This window comes from Zootoca vivipara, chromosome 8 (genome assembly GCF_963506605.1).
Source record: "Zootoca vivipara chromosome 8, rZooViv1.1, whole genome shotgun sequence".
Classification (NCBI taxonomy): Eukaryota; Metazoa; Chordata; class Lepidosauria; order Squamata; family Lacertidae; genus Zootoca; species Zootoca vivipara.
The window spans coordinates 63,546,301-63,569,087 of NC_083283.1; the positions used below are offsets into that span (position 1 = coordinate 63,546,301).

General features: G+C 45.1%; 1 protein-coding gene across 1 annotated transcript in view; it reads right to left on the minus strand.

Annotated features, from left to right (window-relative positions):
- LY86 (lymphocyte antigen 86) overlaps positions 1-21,438 on the minus strand; it is a 32,813-nt gene extending 11,375 nt beyond the window's left edge. The window contains exons 1-4 of the mRNA XM_035126227.2: positions 21,433-21,438; positions 15,067-15,358; positions 3,087-3,173; positions 1,493-1,621 (exon numbers count right to left, since the gene is read on the minus strand). Coding sequence (XP_034982118.2) covers positions 1,493-1,621; positions 3,087-3,173; positions 15,067-15,358; positions 21,433-21,438 — 514 coding nt within the window. The remainder of the gene's footprint in view (positions 1-1,492; positions 1,622-3,086; positions 3,174-15,066; positions 15,359-21,432) is intronic.
- Between the last annotated feature and the right edge of the window lie 1,349 nt (positions 21,439-22,787).

Below are 22,787 nucleotides of genomic sequence, written 5' to 3' on the forward strand. Positions count from 1 at the left end.
AGGTATGTCCAACAGGTAGATCGTGATCTACCGGTAGATCACTGGACCTCTGCGGTAGATCACTGGTAGATCACTGGCTCCCCCCAAAGAAGCTGAACTGTGGCTCCCCTGAAAAAAGCTCAACATTTTACCTCCTCCCTGAAAAAACTCAACAACTTTGACCTGAACCCCTAAAAAGGGGGTAGATCACTGCCAGTTTTAACTCTGTGAGTAGATCGCAGTCTCTTGGGAGTTGGCCACCCCTGGTATATAGCATTTCAGGCTTAATAAACTAACGTGTTAATGGCAGATGACCATTTTCCTCCTGATTAATTGATAGGGCCCATAACAACGCTTAAAACTCCTGAAGGACTTCTCACGCTGCAGGCCAGGCATTCCTCCAAATGCCAAATCTGATGATTGAGAAAATTAAAATATGCCTTCCCCTTATTGTCTTTATTAGAAGCTAGGATAAAATGAGGAGTTATTTTAAGTAATGTGGGAAGGAAGCTTTAAAAAGGCTGTTTTAGTATGACTTTGCAATAGGTCATTATATTTATGGAAAATTCATTAGTGAATTGTTCCGAGCAAGGCAGTTGATTGATTGATTGATTGATCGATTGACAAATCTTTAACGAATTGATCACCCTGCTTACCAGTCATGTATGCCAAGAATACGATTTGTTTTACCCCTATGGTATATAGCTGTGGAAATGCATGTTTGGCAGTGGGAATGTTGTTCATTATCGCAAAGACTATTGATATTTTTTCAGTGTTGTTGAATGTGACCAATACCATGCATACCAGTGTAACGAAAACAGCGCTATTGCATATGTACTGAATGGCAGCTGTGTGTTTTGCAATTGCTCCATGCTCCTTGCATAATTTAACCCAGTCATATTTCTACTTGTAGACATTTTGCAGTAATAAGGAATGAATGGTAGTAGTAAGATTTATCCGTCTAGTTGAGAACTGTCTTCATTGACCAGAAGTGGCTCTCCAGAGTCTCAGGTAGGAGACAGTCTTAGCCCTACCTGAAGCTGCCAAGGATTGAACCTGGAACCTTCTGCATTCAAATCAGGTGTTCTACCACTAAATTACTGCCCTTTCCTTGCTAAAGGTGCTGTGCTTCACTTATCCCTTGGGCTTGCATTTATTTAAGATGTTTGTGTCCTATCTTTGCTCATCCTGGAATTCAACAAGACACCCATGAGCTTTGCTGGTAGTCTTCCGTCCATGCATTTACCAGACCAGAGCAACACCTGTCTACCTGTAAGCTTTGTATACCTTCACATTGTGCTCTGCCTTGTAAGTAGAACCTCCTACAAGACAATTCTAGCACAATGCTTTTTGTAGGATAAGATTTCGACATGGAAAATTGTTTGTGTGAAATTAAACAGGCTGGTCAGATATTTCCAACCTGGTGTGTTCAACTGACACTGCATCTTCTCCCTGCTCACTACAACTGCTTGCCACTGAACATTTAGCATGTTATTCCTGAAAAATAAATCACCTCCTTTCTTCTTTCCGCAGTAACGAAACTCTGGGTGATCTTCTCCGCAAAGTTCCTTGGAGAAAAATGGAAAGTTCCCCCCATTTAGGCCAAGAGTTACTTCCACAGACAGTTTCCTGATGCTGTACCCTGTAGAGAGAGACAGAATATAAATCTAATGAGCAATTGTATGGAAATCAGAACATTGTCACTATGTTAGGTTTTTGTTTTTTAAAGAAGAGGGAGGGAGGGAAATCTTGTTCTTTGTTTACATAATGGGTTTAATCACCACTATTTATTTATTTAAAATATTTCCTACTTGCTCATCATTGCCAAGACAACCCCAGAGAGGGTTACATTAAAATAGTAAGGTAAAGGTAAAGGGACCCCTGACCATTAGGTCCAGTCGTGACCGACTCTGGGGTTGTGCGCTCATCTCACATTATTGGCCAAGGGAGCTGGCGTACAGCTTCCAGGTCATGTGGCCAGCATGACAAAGCCGCTGTAGCGGTACCTATTTATCTACTTTCATTTTGACGTGCTTTCGAACTGCTAGGTTGGCAGGAGCTGGGACTGAGTAACGGGAGCTCACCCCGTCACAGGGATTCGAACCGCCGACCTTCTGATCAGCAAGCCCTAGGCTCAGTGGTTTAACCCACAGCACCACACGGGTCCCCTACATTAAAATAAACAAACACAAAACACACATTTAAAACAAACACAATGAACAAGCTGAAATCAACAGTATGAACAACAAGTTCAGCTTGGTCCTGAAAACCCAACAAAGCCCATGTCCAATGAATCTGAAAAGGGAAGGAATTCCATTACTGGGATGCTGATTCCAAGAAGGATATCCTTCAAATTTACGCATATTGAAGAGGACCTTGGTGACACCAAGATGTTATGCATTTCTGAGTGTAATAAATAGTGATGGTTTCCAAAATTAGACAACTTTTTTGGGAGTAAGTCCAACTAAACACATATGTCCACAACTGCCACATTAGACAAGTACATGTTGGGGGAAAGGCCAATTATCAGGGCTCAGATTGGCTGAATGTATCTAGACACACACTCAGTCTTGTCCTGCTCCCTGGGTCCTGATCTGGATTGGACTCTTGCAATGGCAATTCATCGCGTGTGATTTGTTATTGCATAGATAAAAGCAAGTTTGGAAGTAAGGAAATTGGAGCGTTGCTTCAGCACTGGCCTGAAGTCGATGGGTGCATTATACAGACTGTCAGAGAGAGGTCAGGGTGAGCCCCCCACTTCCCTGGCAGGGGTCTGTTCTGGAAAATAAAGGTTATGTGTCCCATTACATAGGTATGTGCTATGCCATATTTGAAAGATACCCTGCAACCCTTGTGTTTGGTGTAGCATAGGAAGAGGGCGTTTTTAAGCTGGTGATAGTTCAGGGGAGGAGTCATCTGAGTCTGAGAAGGAAGGAGAGTAGAATGCCCTTTTCGGAGAGCAGGGATGGAGGCCTCATTGTCCAGGGACAATTGCCTCTTGGGAGCTTCAGGGACTCAGTAATCCCCATCCTTGGAGGTATCATCTGGCTGTGGTTGGGTTCTGAGGACTGAGGATCCTGGGAGACAGTCAAACATGTTATACTTACTTAAAATGGTTGCTATTCTGATGTTAAGAGTTTCGGGCACTTCACTGGAGCAGGTGTCAATGCTAAAAGCCAAATCTTGTAGTGGATCTGTGAAGAAAAGAAAATGAAAGCCACAGGTGAACCAATTTTCTATACATTACAAAGGAGACTTGAATTAGGAGCAAGTGGACCCCTAAATGGCAGGTTTGGTAGAGATATCCAAAAAATATTGTTCTGCTAATCTGGTGGCTCCACTGAATACTCATTCATGATGATTTGATGCTATTAGGGTGGACACACACAACCCCCCTTTCTTGCAGTTACACAGGTTCTGGGCTGGCCACACTGCTGTATTTCCAGTCAGTACCAATGCTGTAACTTCCCGCTGAAATCTTGTCACTTCTTAGACCACAAATGTTCTGGTTATTTTTGTCTGGCTTTTGTTGGGCTATAGCCCCTCTGGACGGCAATAATATGGTAGCACTGGGAAAGCATCACAGGACAAAATAAAGTACTGTACTGTAAAAGATATCTCCCACTAATGCACTAATTGCATTAAGAATAAAACCTGCAATAAAACACCAGTCTGGAGGGGCCCTAAGATCAAATGTCCTATGAAAGCGCCACTCTGAAATGTTGCAATGAGAACCACTATTTTGGTCTGATGATGTGGTGTTCCATTTCTCTATGAGTGCCACCACTCTTCCTTATTCTATGAACTCAAGGAACCTCAAAACCTGCTGCAGTTACATAGCAGCATAGGAAGCTGCCTTGTTCTGATTTGGGTGCAAAAGTGGTATATAAATAAACTCTAGCATAGCATAGCATAGCATAGCGTAGCGTAGCGTAGCGTAGCGTAGCGTAGCTTAGCAATTGCCCCCTGTCCCTGATATCCATATTAATCCAGAAAAACTTGTGCAAGAGGATCCCACAATGCCTGTACTCCTTAGGTCCAAGGAGGTCATGCCTGGAGACTTTGAGGACTCCAGGTCAGAAACTCAAGTGGGACCACAGTCTCCCCATCTCAGTTGAAGTTGACGACTACTAAAGCAAGAAGACAGACCCAGTTACTCAGATTTGCAGCTCCTTTTGGAGGTTCAGTCTGAGGCTGAAACAACATCTGAAACAACTTTTTATAGAGTCTCCCACTTGAGCTCTGTACAGAGCTGTCCAGAGCTGTCCAGGGTCACTCAGAATTCTGAAACCATTGTCTTGCCACCTCTTCTCTCCTTCTAGATTTTATCCAAACTTGAACTCTTTTTGGGGGGCATCAGACCCCCCCTCCCCTACTGCTGAGATGGCACTTGAAACAGAGCAACCCCCAATAACCTCATAGTGTTTCCCTCTGCTTTCATTATGTGCTGAGAACCGCCTTATGGGCACCAAGGACCACTGGTGGTTCCCACGCCACAGTTTAAAAGCCAATGCTATAGAAAAAAGACTGCAGGCCAGCCCTGAATTATGGGGCAATTATTGAAATGGAGCCCTACTTTTGCCCCTCACCATTCCTGCTATTTCTGTTTTCAGTGGTTACATGTCAAAGCTAGCTAGGCTTCGAGATTTCCCTACTGGTTTTCGAATATTGCAGATGTGATCTCCTGGCGTTCGTGTTTCTCTGTTCCCTCAGTCTTCTTCACTGGCTGCCTTTTGTGCGGGTTGCGGAAAATGCCAACACAGTTGAAGCCATGTCGCACATTTATTTCAGCCAAGGAGATACATAAAGAGACAAGCACCCAGGCACCTCCCTTTAATGTATGTTGGAAACTTGGCAGCAATCTTTTTCTTTCTTTTTTGACATTGTTAGCATTAGAACATTGTTTGATGGGTTTTTTAATTTAAAAAACTTCTGACAGTCATTTTGTCATTGTATTTTAGGGAAGGACCTACAAAACCAGGTTGATTTTGACTTCTCTTTTCGGCGTTTTCATTACCCCTTTCCCATTTCCTCCTCAGCCTCTTCTGGATAATGATAATTTGACTTCTGCAAGAGAAGGTTTCGCTTCTTTTTTATTTTTGTGCAGAAGGTCAGGGGTGGTGGTGGGGGGGGGGGAAGAGAGACACTTCCTTCCTTCTTCAAAATGTTGCTTGTATGCTGCACAAGTCACAGATCTGAGAACAGTAATTCTTCTATCTGTGCATTGTGCCTTCAAGTGTGGATTAGTTTCGCACCTGCAGTGGGGAGAGATGTACAGCAGCTGGCATGTTGTACTTTGTTTCAGATGCCATGAAACCTCTCTCTCTGTGTATATTTGTTTGTGTGTTTGTGTGTGTGTGTGTGTGTGTGTGTGTGTGTGCAATCCACAGAATGGCAAATTGGGCTAATTTCAGTCAATGCAGCATTTTTTCCTATCCTCTACAGCAGGCATGGCCAAACTTGGCCCTCCAGCTATTTAGGGACTACAATTCCCATAATCCCTGACCACTGGTCCTGTTAGCTAGCGATGATGGGAGTTGTAGTCTCAAAACATCTGGAGGGGCAAATTTGGCCATGCTTGCTCTACAGGGTGCTGCAGGCCATTTAAGAAAACTGTGTAGCTTGGGAGACACAAGCTAGTGAGTTGTGCCTGGGACAGCCAATTAACCCGACCCATCTTGATTAATGGATATTGATGCTCAAAATAGCCTGGGTGCTGTGCCGTCTAACTTGCACGTCTGTCTGGTGTTTCTGCGCTCCCCAGGTTGTGTGGTGGGGAGGCTGTTGGTGATTATTCAGCTGATAAAGGAAAGGTGCTGTATATATGCATTCTTGTCTATATTATTTCCCAGGTTTTGATGCTGAGCTATGCTTTTGAAAGCGGATTCTGGGCTTAACTCCAGGTGAGCTCTGGCTCAGATTAAGCAGTGGACTGTGGGAGGCAGCAATGCTTCTGAATACTCATTGCTGGAAACCACAGGAAGGGGAGAGTGTTGTTGTGCTTGTGGGCTTCCTGCAGTCATCTGTTTGGCCACTGTGAAAATATAATGCTTGACTAGATGGCCCAGCAAACTCTTCTTACGTTGAAATGCACAGACTGGAAATATAAATAAATAAATAAGTTTTTATTTATAACCCCGCCCTCCCCAGTCAAATCCAGGCTCTGGGCAGCTAACACCAATAAAATTACAATAAGACGTAAAAGAAAAGAAAACAATTAATTAAAATACAGATTAAAATACAATATTAAAATTTAAAATGCAGCCTCATTTTAAGTAGTCCATTAATCCAAACCATGAGGGAGGAAAACACAAGGGTCAGACTGATTCCGACCCAAAGGCCAGGTGGAACAGCTCTGTCTTGCAGGCCCTGTGGAAAATGACAAATCCTGCAGGATCCTGGTCTCCTGTGAAAGAGCGTTCCACCAAGTTGGGGCCAATACTGAAAAGGCCCTGGCCCTAGTTGAGGCCAATCTAGCCACCTAAACAATCTCCAGAGTATTGTTGTTTGTGGACCTTAAGGTCCTCCGCGGGGCATAGCAGGAGAGGTGGTCCCGTAGGTATGAGGGTCCCAAGCCGCATAGGGCTTTAAAGGTCAAAAACAGCACCTTAAACCTGATCCTGTACTCCACCGGGAGCCAGTGCAGCTGGTAAAGCACTGGATGAATGTGATCCCGCGGCCGGGACCCCGTAAGGAGCCTCGCTGCGGCATTCTGCACCCGCTGGAGTTTCTGGGTCAGCTTCAAGGGCAGCCCCGCATAGAGTGAGTTACTATAATCAAAGAAGCCCAGCCCAATTTTGCAGTCCTGACTAAGCACCAGTCTTCTCCTTATTTCACTGAGGGAGCCCCATCCACCCACCTGTCCAACTGCAGGCTGCAAATGTGCACATCCTCCGTTCTCACAGAGTCATAATGTTTACCCTTCTTTCCTAGGAGAAAATGACACTCTTACTTCAACTTTTCACTTCGCTGCCACATTCTAGAAAAAAAGTGGCACTGTTGAATTCACAGCCTTCCCTCCACCCACTTCCTCCAATCTGTTCCCACTCGCAGAATCCAAAGTTTACTCGTCATACTTCATCCTTTTGATCATAGAATAACTGCATATGCACCTTGTGCCTCATGAGCCAACGAGAAGCAGAAATGCCCCAAGAGAAAGGAAAAAAATGGCAAACTGGACCCTACATCCTCTGAGGATGGGATATGCTGTGCCACACAAACTCTGCATGCAGAAGGTCCCAAGGACAGCTCCTGGCATCTCCAGATAGGTTTGGGAAAGACCCCCAATCTGCAACCCTGGAGAACACTGGACCACACTGAGCTGGATAGACCCACAGCCTGACTTGGTAAAAGGAAATGGACTCCTGTTCTGGAAACGAAGCTTGCTGAGATGTGTGTGTGCGCGCAATGACACCCTATCAAAAAGGCCATAAGCCAGGGAACAACTTGGGTAAATACTTGGTTAGCTGCCTGTCCAACTCTGTATTCTCATCTCTTTCATCCCTTCAGCGAATAATCTAAGTCAGTGTTTCCCAACCAGTGTGCCTCCAGATGTTTTGGGACTACAACTCCTATCATCCCTAGCTAGCAAGACCAGTGGTCAGGAATGATGGGAGTTGTAGTCCCAAAACATCTGGAGGCACACTGGTTGGGAAACACTGATCTAAGCAACAGGTTGCTCTGTCCCAAACAATGAAGTATCTGATGCTCCTATGACCCACTGGGGAGAGGAGACCCTCCCAGCATTTTGGAATCACTAATAGAAGCATGCTAGAGCCCAATTCGGGTGTTCAAAGAAACAGGAGGGAATAAAAGCATGTACCAGCTCTCCCCCAATGCCCCCTTTCTCCACCTGAACCAACCCAGATCCCCTGGATATCAAGGTTGAAGATCTGATGGCGGTTCTTTGTTTGGCTGAGCCTGCTTAGAACCTTCCCTGTGCTCAGGAACTCTGGGTGTGCAGGGATCCTTTCCTTGTGCATCCTGTCCCCCTGAAATTAGCTCTGGAGGGGTCAGGAGAACTCCTAAGAGGAAGGAGAGGGGGGAATCGCTTTGCCTGTCAAGCTGCAATACTAATGGTCAGAAGAGCACAAAGTTGAATTCCTTCCATAAATAATTCCCGTTCAGGCATTTAGCATTAATGAGTGAAGGTTGGGGGGCGTAGCCTACAGGGACATTGGGGGAGGGGCTAGCATCCACAACCTCCTGCCCCCTCCACTCTTTCTCCCCTTTTGTTCTTTGAATACCTGAACAGGGGTTTAGACTTGTTCCATCACTTCCTCCACCAATATCCTCTTACTGCCCATGCATGATTTGGTTCAATAACCCTGAACGGTTAGTGGATAATTTTCTAACACATTATTGCTTTGGGTTTCTACTAAGGCATCGATCTGGCTGAGTTCATGTAGTTCTTGGTGGTGGTGGTGGTGGTTGGAATCCTTTGGCCTTTCCGTACTACACTTCTGGGAGCAGTGAAACAATGGCAGGGCAGTGAATTATTTTAGCTCATTCCCCCCATCCCCCAGATTCACACTAAAATAGAGCAGGAAGGAAGCTGGAAACAAACACATGAACGAATAATTATTAACACCTACATAGTGCTTTCAAAGCCCTTAAAAATACACCCTCTCATTTAATACTCCCAACAGCACTGATGAAAAAATGATTGCAGGACATTTTTTTTTAAAAAAATCATAGTTTAATGTTTTTGCTGAACGCAGTGTTTCCCAAAACTTCTGACAGCTGATGCAAGCTCTCTCCCCCCCCCCCACATTTCAGCTTTACACTTGCATAGTTGCAGAAGGTCATTATTAAGAGGTCTGCAGCACTGTGAACACACTTTGGGCTTTCTGCCACCCCACTTCCTGCTGGGGGATGAAACACCCCCCCCAAACAATTTGCCTGAGAAAGGAGGAAGTTGTAACATTTCAGGCAGTCAATCGGTTATGAGGCATGTGTGCCCCAACACACCCAAGGGCTTGGGATGCAAGGCCATTGGGCAGAGTACACGCTTTCCTTACAGATTTCAATCCCTGGCATCTCCAGGCTATTGCTGCTGCTGCTGTTTTCCTCTTAAATATCTCAGATAGCAGGTGAAAGGAAAGACCTCTATCTGAGACCCTAGAGAGTCACTGTTGGCCATAATAGACAACCCTTGTCTCTCAGGAACACCTGTTTCCTCACTCTAATTCGGCATACTGGCATTTGGTTCAGGTGTCACAGCCAAGTCATGGTTTCATGCCTGCATTTCCCCTGATGTGCTTCCGTTGTCTCCTCTCCCTAATTTTCTGGCTAATAATAATAACAATAATATATTATTTATACCCCGCCCATGGGTGGCTTCCAACAGAATATTAAAATACAATAATCTATTAAATGTTAAAAGCTTCCCTAAACAGGGCTGCCTTCAGATGTCTCCTAAAAATCTGGTGGGAGGGTGTTCCACAGGGCGGGGTCACTACCGAGAAGGCCTTCTGCCTGGTTCCCTGTAACTTGGCTTCTCGCAGCGAGGGAACCGCCAGAAGGCCCTTGGTGCTGGACCTCAGTGTCCGGGTAGAACAATAGGGGTGGAGACGCTCCTTCAGATATACTGGACCGAGGCCGTTTAGGGCTTTAAAGGTCAGCACCAACACTTTGAACTGCGCTCGGAAATGTGCTTCATCTTCTCTATAACAATTGAGTAGGGCAAACTTTGATTACTGCAAACAATAGTTTGCCTGTGGTATGAAGACTATGACACATTTGGTGATGACGAACTCAAATCTCAGACACCTGGGCTTTTTAGACCAAGAATGAAGCATGTGGCCCTGCACACACTTGACTTTGGTACTTCTATTGTGGTTTGTTAAACCACAGTTTCTTAAGGCACTCTGACAGGGAAATGATGATTTAATTTCCCTTTGCAAACCAGGATATGTCCCACCCAACCCTGCCCTGAGAAGTGTTCTTATTGAAATGTGTGAGGAAAAGAAGGATGCTAGGGGAGGAAAGAATACACAGGCAAAAAACTATGGCTGATTAGACTGAGATTAGATTGAATGGGTGGCATGGCATGGCATGGCATGTGCTTCTCCACCATGCAGTGCGCTCTGCTGCCTGCCATGTGCACCCTGGTTTCCTTGCTGGTGATGCTCATGATGGGTAGAGCAGTGAGGGCGTAGGAGGTGCCAGTGAAGTACTGGCACCTCCCCTCCCCCCCAGAAAAGAAACACTGCCTGAGCATATGATGGAGTGCTCACAGTGCTCACAGCATTAACACCCCAAGAAGGTCTTGCTTCTCTCATTGCCTTGAATTCCATCAGAAATCAAGCATGGCTCTCCCTCACTGACTTCAGCCTGCAGCCTCCTGCTTCTAGCACACACACACACACACACACACACACACACACACACACACACACACCCCTCTGGATTTTGTGCTTTTTGTGCCATTATCTCACCAAGAAGCTGGCCTGGCTATTCCAGCAATGGAATCCTTGCTGGATTCAGGAACATGAAGGTAGGGTTGCCATATTTCCAAAAGGGAGCTTTAAAAAAAAAAGAGTTTTGCCCAAACATCTGGGTTGCCATACGTCCGTAATTCCCAGAAACTGTATACAAGGGCTAAATCCTGGATATGTCTGGGAAATTGGATGTATGGCAACCCTTTAAGGGAACTCAGGCAAACAGCCCACCCCCCCCCCCACGAACTCACAACAATACTTTTTTGTGGTTTAATCTAGGAAACATCCAGAAGTGTTTAAATCCAAGTGGTGAATTTTGTCTCCCCTCCTCTCCCTTTGCTGAGACTTGAAACGGTTCTCGTGAGCCTACTTCAAGCAATATAACTTGAATTGCTTGGTTGAGTGTGAAGGCATCGGTATTTGGCCCTCAAGGAAAGGGCTGCCTATACTGCAGCGTCTGCCTGCCCGAAGAGCAGAGCCTGGTTGGGGCCTGCTCAGGTCATCCTGTGCGTCAGGTACCTGAGTGCTTTATAAGTCGCCCTCTATTGACATGCCCTGATTTGTGCCTCACATGATCAGTAAAACCATCTGGCGCCTAATCTGTCTTTATTGCTGACTCTCCTTAAGCATGCACTGGGGAGCCATTTTGGTACCTTGAAGCTTAGGGATATTTTTCTTCCTGCTGCCACAGTGTTGATTTCTGGAAATAGCACCGGGTTATGCTTCATGTTAAATGACAGAGTTTAATCTAAGCCCACAACCTCTGGGAAAGACAAATCTGAAATGTACTGGCTTCTGGGTTTGTTTTTTTTCTTGATCTCTTGTCACGATGGTTGATGAGCCCGGGTTTTAATCTGTCAGAGTGACTGAGAGAGAGGGTAGGAACAGTACTTTGGCTGTGGAGAGAGAAAAGTGTGTGTGTGTGTGTGTGTGTGTGTGTGTGTAGAGGGGAGAGAGAGAGAGAGAGAGAGAGAGAGAGAGAGAGATCCTTTTTCTCCTCAGGTATGAACTTCTTATTTTTCTCTGTATCTCTGCCCGCTAATTTGATACAAGGGAAGCACAGAAATTCAGACAGGCCTAATCTTCCGAATCACATGCTTTTAGATTTAAGCTCTTTTGAGAAATGAGCTGAAGAAAAAACTCATGAGAGCCACAGCCAAAGTACATCCAGTGGGCTGGATGTTTAATCCAGGTCCAAGCCCTTATTCAGCCAAAGCTCACTGTCCTTCAATCTGTTGCTGGGGGGCAGGGACTAATGTGCATAACCCTGCTCCAATATGGCTGGTTTCTCCCCTCAATGAGGGTCCCAATTTGATCAGAGAAGTGGCAGATAGGGGAAGGAATCCTTAATGGACTATTTTTCTGATCCAAATAACCCTTCCCTGGCTGCATCTTCTCCTACAGGATTCCAAATGCTGGCACGTAAAACCTCACAATGAGAAAAGGAGCTGGGGATGGCAGGGAGACAAAAATTTTTAGCTGCTTCTCTGCTCAAAACGGGACCCTTCAAATCCACTTTTGTTCAGGAAAGATGATTGTCAGGGCTTATTTCTCCTCATGATCTCCATAAGTAAAGAGGTCGGAGGACTGGTCAGCAAGCAGTTTTCATGAATGGCCATTTTGAAATGGATGGACATGGATGAGTGTGGCGATGGATCACTCTATCACTTTCTGTCTTTTAAAGTAAAAGGTAAAGGACCCCTGACAGTTAAGTCCAGTCGTGAACGACTCTGGGGTTGCGGCGCTCATCTCACTTTACTGGCCGATGGAGCCGACGTTTGTCCGTGGACAGTTTTCCCGGGTCATGTGGCCACCATGAGTAAGCCGCTTCTGGTGAAACCAGAGCAGAACACAGAAACGCCATTTACCTTCCTGCCGGAGCGGTACCTGTTTATCTACTTGCACTTTGACATGCTTTTGAACTGCTAGGTTGGCAGGAGCTGGGACCGAACAACGGGAGCTCACCCCACCACGGGGATTCGAACCACTGACCTTCTGATCAGCAAGCCCTAGGCTCAGTGGTTTACACTACAACGCCACCAGCTTTTAAAGTAGCCTGCCACAAATTTCGCTTTCCCCACAGTTAACCTAGTGGATGGGCAAAAATCTATGCTCTTGGGGGCATACATTTGGTCTAGAGGCCCCCATTTGCTAACCAACCAGAGTTAATTCATTTACTCATCCATTTGTAAGGAAAAATCAAACATTCAAGGAAGTAGGGTTGGCTAACACATTTCAAAAACACATGCAGCATTGGGTTAACCATGTTTAGGCTGATGAAAACCTCATGTTCTACCAAGGTATAGGATTGTGTTCACTAGTCAATGTTTGTGGCACGAACCAGATGGTATAAAGTTTGGGGTATATATATATAGGAAAATACTTTTTAATAAACCTGTCTGCTTATCATGTGTGTGAGAGAGTTTTGTTTTGTTTTATTGTATTTGTATACTGCCCTTCATCCTTAGATCTCAGGGATACTCACAACTGGCTTTTACAACTGGGTTGTAAAAAGTGGCTCATCTGTTGACAGTCCCCTGTTTGCAGGACTCTTCTATTTTAAAGTCCAGTTTAAAGGCAAAAGAACCACAAGGTTTCCCATCAATGGCGAGCAGCACTTGAACAACAGACTGAGCCGGCACCCAGGTCTCCTGTTCCCAACCTTCTCCGCAGTGGCGAGATGCAAATTTGTATTTCTATTTGAATTCTAGTAATCGTTTCTAAATATGAAGCTATGCATATAAATTACCTCATGGGTTTTTAAAAATGTAAATGCCCCCTACCCCATGTGTCTAGACTAGAGAAAAGGGTCACAGGTAGCAAGTCTAGGAAAGCTAAGGCTGGCAGGTACTGGACTACCAGTAAGAGGATACCTGTGTGTTTTTCCTCATCTGAAAACAAGGGAGAAAACAAGCCAGTTTCATAGCGCCAGTTCTATTTTCCTATTACAGGAGGGGAATCCGCTTATAATACCTGAAAGCTAACTTTGTCTCCTAAGAACCGGCTGCTAAAAGATTTCATTCCAAATATTTATTTGCTCCTCGTGCCCCTCACTGGTTTTATTTTAATGGATGTGTAAAGCCTGAGCTTCAGGGGAGGGGAGAGGCCCCATCGGCAGCAGGGAGGGCAGGCTTTGTGTTTGGATGAATTGGAAAAACAAACGCTCGGGTTCTTCCTTTGCCATTAATCACTTTTCACGTCACGTGCCTCTTGTGAATGAGATGCCTATGAAGCTAATTCCCTTTGTCCCCACTGCAGGGCGCATCAGCGCAGCACAAGGCCAGCCGAGGTGCCGAGTTGAAAAGGAAGCACTCCCAAGCGGCTGCGTTTCCATTCATTTCGGAGCAGCTTGTTTCCCTCATTCTTTCCAGCAGACCTGAAGAACAAACAAGCCCACAGTCCATGGGAAATGCCGCTGCGAGGAGCAGCTGCCGCATGGCTGAGCACGGCGCCAGCTTTCGATAACATGGCTCCTTCTGAGTAGCACGTTAAGCCTCATGTCAGGTGGAATGGAAGGGTGTATGAATGGGGGGGGGAGAGAAATCCAGAATTTTGCACCACTGTGGCAAGCAGCTACAGAGAGAAAATAAGTTGGTATATAAACAAGCATGATTAAATCTTTTTTTTTTTTAAGTTACAAAATTGCATTATTCCGAGCTATACCTATTTTTTTGACTGCTCATGGGTCATCTTTGCAGTGGGCCTATCCTTACCTCCTTGTTGATTTTATTAGAAATTGGTTTGAAAGCCCAAATTCATGCTGAATTGGTGAAAGACATATATTAGGGACTTTTCTTGTATCTCTGCAGGGGTGCCAACTTGAATAAAATATTGTGGGGGGTGGCAGATAAGTCCCTTCCCATATAATTGATCACAAGATGCGGCACACATACCATTTGAATGCCAATGTCCATCAATTTCGGGGGGCCTGGTCCCCTCAAATATTTTATCTCTTTATTTTATTACAACTGTTTTTAATCTTGACGATTGAAAGTTTCATCATGGCACAGTTTTACCTGATGCAAAGCTCCCATGGCCCAGTGGAAGCAGATTAAGAACACAGAATGAATGATACACTGAATGAGACTATTGATCCACCTAGCTCCACATCGTCTACACAGACCAGGAGCAGCTCTCCAGCATTTCAGACAGAAGTCTTTCAAATCAGTGCCAGGATAAGTCAGGAATTGAACCTGGAACCTTTTGTGCGCAAGGCATATGCTCTACAACTTAGTTATGGTTCATCCCCCCCCACCAGTAGGTTGGAAAACAATTGCTCCAATCTAGTGATGAGTTCTAAGCAGAGGAACTCTGATGTACGCAAGAAGCTCCTTGCACAGAATGGTCTCTCTGTTTAGATAAATGGGAGGAAACAATCCACACAATGTAATTTTGTATCTGGATCATTTTTGTATGTCGATCAGGTCCCTCCAAAAAAAGAGGAAAAAGATGGAGATTCTTGCACATGAAAGGGACACACACACACACACACACACACACACACACACACACACACACACATCTCTGGCTGAATGTGGTATCTGCCACAGGTCTGCCATGTCCAACTCTAGCAAGCCACCTACTGCTCTGCAGCTGCCTGTTTTCTGCTGATCAGGAAAAGTTAAATGGAGCGAAAAGATCTCACCACAGCTTCTGTAGTTTACCTCCAGCCGATCAGTCTTGCAGAGGAGGTGCATAGGCCATTCAACGCTGGGGGTGGTATAAACCAACAAAAAGACAAAGGAAACAACTTTAAACATCTTCACGCTGTTGAAGAGGGACTGTGTGGTTGCGTCTCTTTCTTGAAAACAGTCAGTTTGCCTACTTCCTCCCTCTAGTAAATGCAGCAGCTCCAAGCCACTACACAAACTGCTTAAACAAATGTTAATCCAATAAGGACTCGTGCCTTGAGATGGTATAAAAGAGTGAGCAACTGGCTAACCAGAGGGGCGGTGTTCCTCTTTTAAGATCTCTGTGCTGTGTTTCCTGCTACTGTGTGCTAATAATGAAGGGTCCAAGAATGAGTCACTCGCTAAACCTCAATTCCATGCGGCAAGAACACTCATGCTATCGCCCATGCAGTCCCCAAAAGCCTTTATAGCGCCTTCATGCTTCATCAGGTTACAAGGAAAAGTCCAACCAGTTTTGCAGTCCAGTCTCATACATAATCCACTCAGAAATAAAACCTACTGACTGAGTTCAATAGGACTTACTTCTAAGGAAGGGCCTCTCTGCTCTTTCCATTTACAAAATGGGATAGTTGCTGTGTGATGCAAGGCTTTTAAGAGGGAATTTGAAGCTGATGGTCTGCACCTTTGGTTGAGTATCCCTGTTATTAGAGAGTGAACACAGGGCTTTCTTTTCCAGACCAATGACAGGTTGTGTCTGAATTGAGAAAAGTTATGTGGCTGTAGTCTCATCCCTTATGTAGCCTCGTGCTCCTCCAGCCAGTAAATGTCACAGTTACGAATGTGCACATAGCAATAGCCCTTTTCTGCTATTGTTTTGCTTTGGTTTTTTTTTAAAAAAATAGAATAACTTGTATTATAAACTTGCGGGTGTTTAGGAGATGAGAAGAGGTGAGAAGAGAGGAACTACATGTGTCAATTTGAGCTATGGACGTCTCACCTGTCTGTCTTGAGAGACAATGGAGTGCACTTCTGGGGGTGAAGTCAAACCGTTGCATTAGTAGCACCAAAGTGACCTTCCATGGTGTGCAAGCCTGGCCAGTGTGTATGGAGGTCCTGGGCAGCCCAGACAACAAGACCTCTCTCTTGGCCTCACTGATGTTTGCCAAAGGAAAGCAGAGCAATATGTTTGACACTGGCTTGGATGCAGGAATTCCTGGAAGGAGCTGTACAAGGCGCTATCCAACTGTCCTAGGGACTCCACTCCAGATTTGCATATGGTTTACCAGATTTGCATATGGGTTTAGGATAAGAGTTATTCTTCTCCCTGATGGGCTGCCTTCCCAGGTTGACAAGCCCCACCTTCCCCTGCATGTGTAGAAACTGCCTTCTTGACCACTGGACCCACTATTGGTCTCATCTGCTCAATCTGCCATAGCATGATTGGTATCTGAAGAAGTGTGCATGCACACGAAAGCTCATACCAATGACAAACTTAGTTGGTCTCTAAGGTGCTACTGGAAGGAATTTTTTTATTTTGTTTCGACTACGTCAGACCAACACGGCTACCTACCTGTAACTGCCAGAGCATGACTTTGCATGCAGGGCAAGTCCCTAACTCACTGAGAGTTTGAGGCCTATTGTCTTCCCTCACTTGGTTTAGCCAGCCATTTGGAGCCCTTTCTAGGATGTGGTTGCAGTTGCGTGCTGCCAGCTTCTAGAAACCACAGGTGAGAGCTGAGTGCAGGGTGGGGACCAAAGGTGGACAAACTACTCAAGAAGGAGCATAATGTGCCCCCCCCCAACCAGATGTCAGATTTTGTTTTGCAGTAGCTTGATTTAAAACAAAACAAAACCCTGGACCATTAAGTTCCCCTGCCCCGGGTTATAGTGAATAAGTGCTGAGTTTTAAATGTTCTCAACCACGCAGCGGCTATAATCATATCCACTGGTGTTGATGACACACAGAAGAAGTGCAAAGGGAAGGTGTGGAAAGTCAATTCCACTTCTCCTTGTAGAACATCAACAGAAAAGTAATGATTGGGTAGTACTAGGGACAACCCTTCTAGAAACAGCTCATCTGGAGTTTTAAAGGTGGTGTTTGTGGGAATGTTAGGGATGTGGATTAGGATATATTATTAGATAGATCCTATCCAAGCTTGTGTTAGCAATCTTCCAATATCAGCAGAGTGACATTCCCCTTTTGTGCGCAGCAAAGCGTGTGCGTTCAGGTTTGTTAGAACCTGTACAATATTATACTTCCTGGCAAAGTCCCCTTTGTCCCTCTTAAAAGAAATACACAACACAGTGTTTATAAAATAAGATAGAGTTTACTTACAGTTTCATCCTGAGTTAACAGCATAATCTCAGAAAGGCAGGTTTACGTAGAAAAGTTACAAATGTATGCATGTGGAGACTACTTAGTAAAGTAAGGCTCCATTTGGTCTCTCTCTTGGCTGCAGGCCAAGAGGGAGAACCATCCTAACTGTAGATTCTCTGGAGATGTGTTCCCGTTGAAGGAGAAATGGCTAAGAGAGAGAATGGCTGCTGGCTAGGAGCTTTTGTCTGCCAGTTAATCCATCTCATTTGCATATCTGGAGGAACAGGAAGCTGAACTTAGTCAGGTGTCCCTTCAGGTGAGTCCCTCTTAGTGGACACTCTAGGAACTGTTGTGACTTGTCTGCCCCAGTGTTCCATCCCACAGTGTTTTTGCTCTTGGGATTCATTTCCCTGGTCTGGATTTGGAAGTCTTTAATGCTGCTAGGACAGATCGTGAAGATGAGGCTCCAATACTTTGGCCACCTCATGAGAAGAGAAGACTCCCTGGAAAAGAGCCTGATGTTGGGAAAGATGGAGGGCACAAGGAGAAGGGGACGACAGAGGACGAGATGGTTGGGCAGTGTTCTCGAAGCCACCAACATGAGTCTGACCAAACTGCGGGAGGCAGTGGAAGACAGGAGTGCCTGGCGTGGTCTGGCCCATGGGGTCATGAAGAGTCGGACACGACTAAAAGACTAAACAACAACAACAAAATGCTGCTATCTTAAATTTAATGTATTACATAAGAATTGCATATTTTGATGTGTTTAATTTGTGTGTGTGTGTGTGTGTGTGTGTGTGTGTGTTTTAACAAGAGCAAAATTATACATCTGATGGGTCTGGGAATGGATCCCCATAAAATGTGTAGTTTTGCCTTGAGTGGTCCACTTTACTTCGATGGAACTACTTGCAAAGCAAGGTGTTAGCAGACTAATGGAAATGAGGATACTGCAGAGATGTGCATTAATGAAATTAATGTTTTTGAATGGATCTACAATGCAGCTTCTCACTCGATGAATTGACTGCATTTAAACACATTCACAGATTAAAAAACGTCAGTGGTAATGCTGTGTAAGGATCCTAGGAACAGAGGAGAGTTATTCTTATGTGCTGAAAAACTTATAAGGATAATCAAAAGTTTCCACTGTATGCAAAGCAAAAGCCAACATCATCATCATCTCCATCATCATTTCACTTTAAGCTTCAAAAACATTTCATGTCCCTCTACTGCATTGACACACCAGAGCCCTAATGACTTCAGAAAAAAAGCAAGCATGAGGTCCATCAATACTGTGAAAAATCCCAATTTAAAAGATGTGTTGATATTGATTTGTCAAGTGAGCATTGTCAGCTTCGGGTGAGGCAGAAATGATTGCTTCCAGAGGGCAATGGGAGCAACTTCTCCTTGGACACTACTCTGGCGCATGTTCTTGAGAACTTTATCAGTGTGAGGAAGGGAGGGATCTCACTACAGGGGAGAAAGTCTCTTCCTGGTCTCCTTTTAAAGACATTCTTCATACTACTGATACATGCATGGAAACAAGGCAGTGGCGCTGTGGTAAGCGGCTCCACCTTCGGTTATGTGCAATCATTACACGGTTGGCTTCTCAATCTTGTGGAGAAGAATGCTGTGGTCATCTACATAGTAAATATCTGAAAGGGGTTAGGGTTTCCCTACTACATTGTTGCGGATATTTCACCAGTATAGTTCTATGATGTGAGAATAGTCACTATGACCTTGACCGAAGAGATAACAGAACCAGTTTAAGCCACCAGCTGTACTCAGCTTCTCGGAAGGAATGACCCAAGCATCAAGAACCTTCTGCTTGTTTCTTTCACACAGAGAAGCTTCCAGAACCCTCTTGAACTAATTAGAATAGGAAAGATCTCTACACATCAGATCAATACTTTCTGCACTTAGAAATGCAAACTGACAATAACAAGTGGGGAAAGTGTTGCTGCACTCTGCTTGTGGGCAGAGTATTTAGAGTAAGTTTTTTGAACAATTTCAAAGGAGGCTGAAGCACATGGTTCCATGTTCTGCCACTCAATAATATTCTCTTTCATTGGTTATTGTTTTTTAGAAAACAACAACAACTTCTTGTGATCTGGTATAGTCTATTTATAAGAGGCCTGAAGGAGCCTGGGTTTCACTTTCACTTTCTATCTTTTTTTACTTCTGATGTGGTGTTCTGTACACAGTATGCTATAGTGTTAAGGTTTAGTCTTATTATAATTTATTGTAAGTTTAAGTTAAGTCTGCTGCAACTGGATTTCTTATGGACAGTGCCAATCCTGAATGTACACTGGTACCTCAGTTTTTGAACACCTCTGTTGACGAACATTTCGGTTTACAAACGTTGTAAACCCGGAAGTAAATGCTTCAGTTTTTGAACATGCCTCAGAAGTCGAACATGCCATGTGGCTTCTGCTGAGTCCAAGATCCTGAGACCTAGCTGTCGGCTGTTGAGTTTTCGGTTTTCAGAACTTGAACGGTTTTCCGGAATGGATTATGTTTGAAAACCGAGGTACTACTGTATTGGATTTGTCACCATTCTGCTCATTTGCCTTCAGTAGCAGTAAAGCTCTGCTGGATGAAATACAATTGCCTCTGGTCTATTTTTTGGTAATCCTGCAGCATGTTTATGTTTTTACTCTGCTAACTATATGCTGGAATCTGCTCTGGATCAATATTGAGTAGAATCTGGTGGCAATATATACACATTGTGGCTGGTAGCTGTTGATAGCTGTCAGGGGGACACCCTACAGGGAGCCTCCCCCCCCGTCATCCTGACCAGCACTTTGCCTAGCGATAGCACGAGCAGCGAGTCAGGAGGAGGGAATGAGGAATGGAGCAGAATGGAGAGAGGGCTCAGTGAGGCGCCTGAGCCCTGGCAACGCTACGGGGAACAGAGAGTGCAGGAGGGGCTCAGGGACACTGGTCAAGGGTCAGCAGATGAGGGGCTCAGCGAGACGTTGGAGCCCAGGCGCCGCCCCAGCCAGCAAGAGGGGAGACCTTTCCTTCCGGTGCCCGAATTGAGGTGCGCGCCCACACCTAGGGTGAAGGGGCGGCGTTTTGGGGTGCCCAGGCTTTTATGCTGGCCGAAAAGCAGACAGAAGCCATTGCCAAGTTCTGAAAGTGACTAGGCGGTCATGTTTTCCGATATCTCTGCACTGTAAATAGTATGCACAATAAAACTCTTAAAGACAGCGCAGACTGGAGCGTCTTTACTCCCTGCAACAACCCCCTGACAATAGCCTTATCCTCCAGGATGGTTTTCAGAGCCATCCAAAGTTGGTGGCCATCGCAGCATCATGTGGGGGTGAATTGCATCGCTTAACTGTGCGCTGTGTGAAAATGTATGTCTTGAAACACTGAGCTGCATTGGATGGCACTGGGTTCTAGCTTTATGAGAGAACTAGAATAATTTCTTCCCCACCCACTTACAGTACACCATGAATAATTGGACACACCTCTCTCATGCTGCCCACGTTGTCCTTTCCCCATAACCTACTGCTTCCATAGCATTATATTTTGCGATGACTTGGTATTAGACTAGTGGTTCCCAATTGGTGGTAACCCACCAGGGGACCCATGGCACCATGAGGATCTCAGTGGGGCTCACTGTCAGCGCAGATCAGTGCTTGCAAAGTAACAATTGGGAGTTCATTTTATATACAGAGCGGCACATGTGAGCACAAGTCAAGGTTTGCACTCTTGGTGTTATTTCACTTCCTATTAGAAGTGGGCAGGCTCAGAGTCAGCCCATCTACACCTGAGCTGCAGTGCAGATCACGTAAGTTGGCCCAGGAGAGGGATAGCGGGGCCATAGATCTGTCTAGTTTGATCAAACAATTGATCAAACAAACCAATAGCAATGTCTGGTTAAAGCAAGAACAATTATCCAAGGGAATGTGATGGAGAAGGAGTGTCTGGCACTGGCGGCAAATGTGCTGTATTTAATATTGACAAAAAGTTCCAACTGAGAATTTCGTGCGAGTCCAATTTGGATGCTAGCTTGCAAAGTCAATTTTACACATTCTTTCTCTGCCCGACCTCTTACCGCCATGCGCGAATTCATATATTTGGCTTGTAATCCCCATGGAAATCAATGGGGTTCACCTCTGAGTAGGCCTGTGGTGCTGTTAGACAGTAAGCTGCCACAATTAGCAGTTTGGGAAGGAAAAACCACATGCACTAGCAATGACAAAATAATTGAAATAGATCTACATTTAAAATTGGTACTGAGACAAAGCTTCGTTGTGCATGTGTGAAATCTCACCCAAGTAGCAAAATGATTATTTTAAATTTTAAATGGACCGATGCCACTTCAAAATTCAATGCACTAATTGTACGGAAGATCTGAGGTAAATGTGCAGGAAGATCCTCCTCATAAGAGGCAGGTGATACCCAGATCATTATGGTGGGGAATCTGGTTTGTAATGCAGCCTGGCTTAGTCAACTATGCCTAGAGGAAACAGAGAATTTCAGCATCCATTTTCAGCGCCTTTTAACGGTGACCTGTGCCTGCTTTGGGTCGCCACTTATAATGGAACACAGGAACCCCATTGCCCCAGAGGCGGAGGCTTGTGCAATCGACTGACCTTCCAGTTGTACGGTTTGTCACAGATCTGTTCAAGCTGACAGCAGCACTTGCCGCTATGATGGTACAAATGCAAATCGTGTCTTCCGTCATTTTTGTTCTTCGCTTTTCAAAAACATCCACTCTGGAAGCTAACATTGCTGGTAATGTTAGCACATTATGAAAAGAGGCATGTGTTGCTCTTCAACCCTTTCTAGATCCAGGGTCTCCCCGAATCTGCATTTTGGGACCCACATATTTTTAAAATCCCCAAGCTGCAATTTTTTGTTTATCCTTCTTTCTAAATTAAGGATGGGAACCGCAGGCCTTTGGGGCAAAATGCAGCCCTCCAGGGCTCTCAGCCAGGGGTCCAGGACTCTAAGGAGAGCCAGTGTGGTGTAGTGGTTAAGAGAGGTGGACTCGTAATCTGGGGAACTGGGTTCGCGTCTCTGCTCCTCCACATGCAGCTGCTGGGTGACCTTGGGCTAGTCACACTTCTCTGAAGTCTCTCAGCCCCACTCACCTCACAGAGTGTTTGTTGTGGGGGAGGAAGGGAAAGGAGAATGTTAGCCGCTTTGAGACTCCTTCAGGTAGTGATAAAGTGGGATATCAAATCCAAACTCTTCTTCTAAGGAGGGCACACACCTCTCCCCATGGCACGTCCTGCCCCACTCCCTTCTCAAGTGCTTTTTCTTGGGTGAGGTGTGATGTTGAACTGTGATAATGCCGTTTGGCTACCCTGATGGAGGGTGGAGAGAGGGGCATACCCCACAACTGCCCTGATTTTCCTAGCACAGTCCTGTAATTGGTAAAGCCACCATGGCTTCTGACTTGAA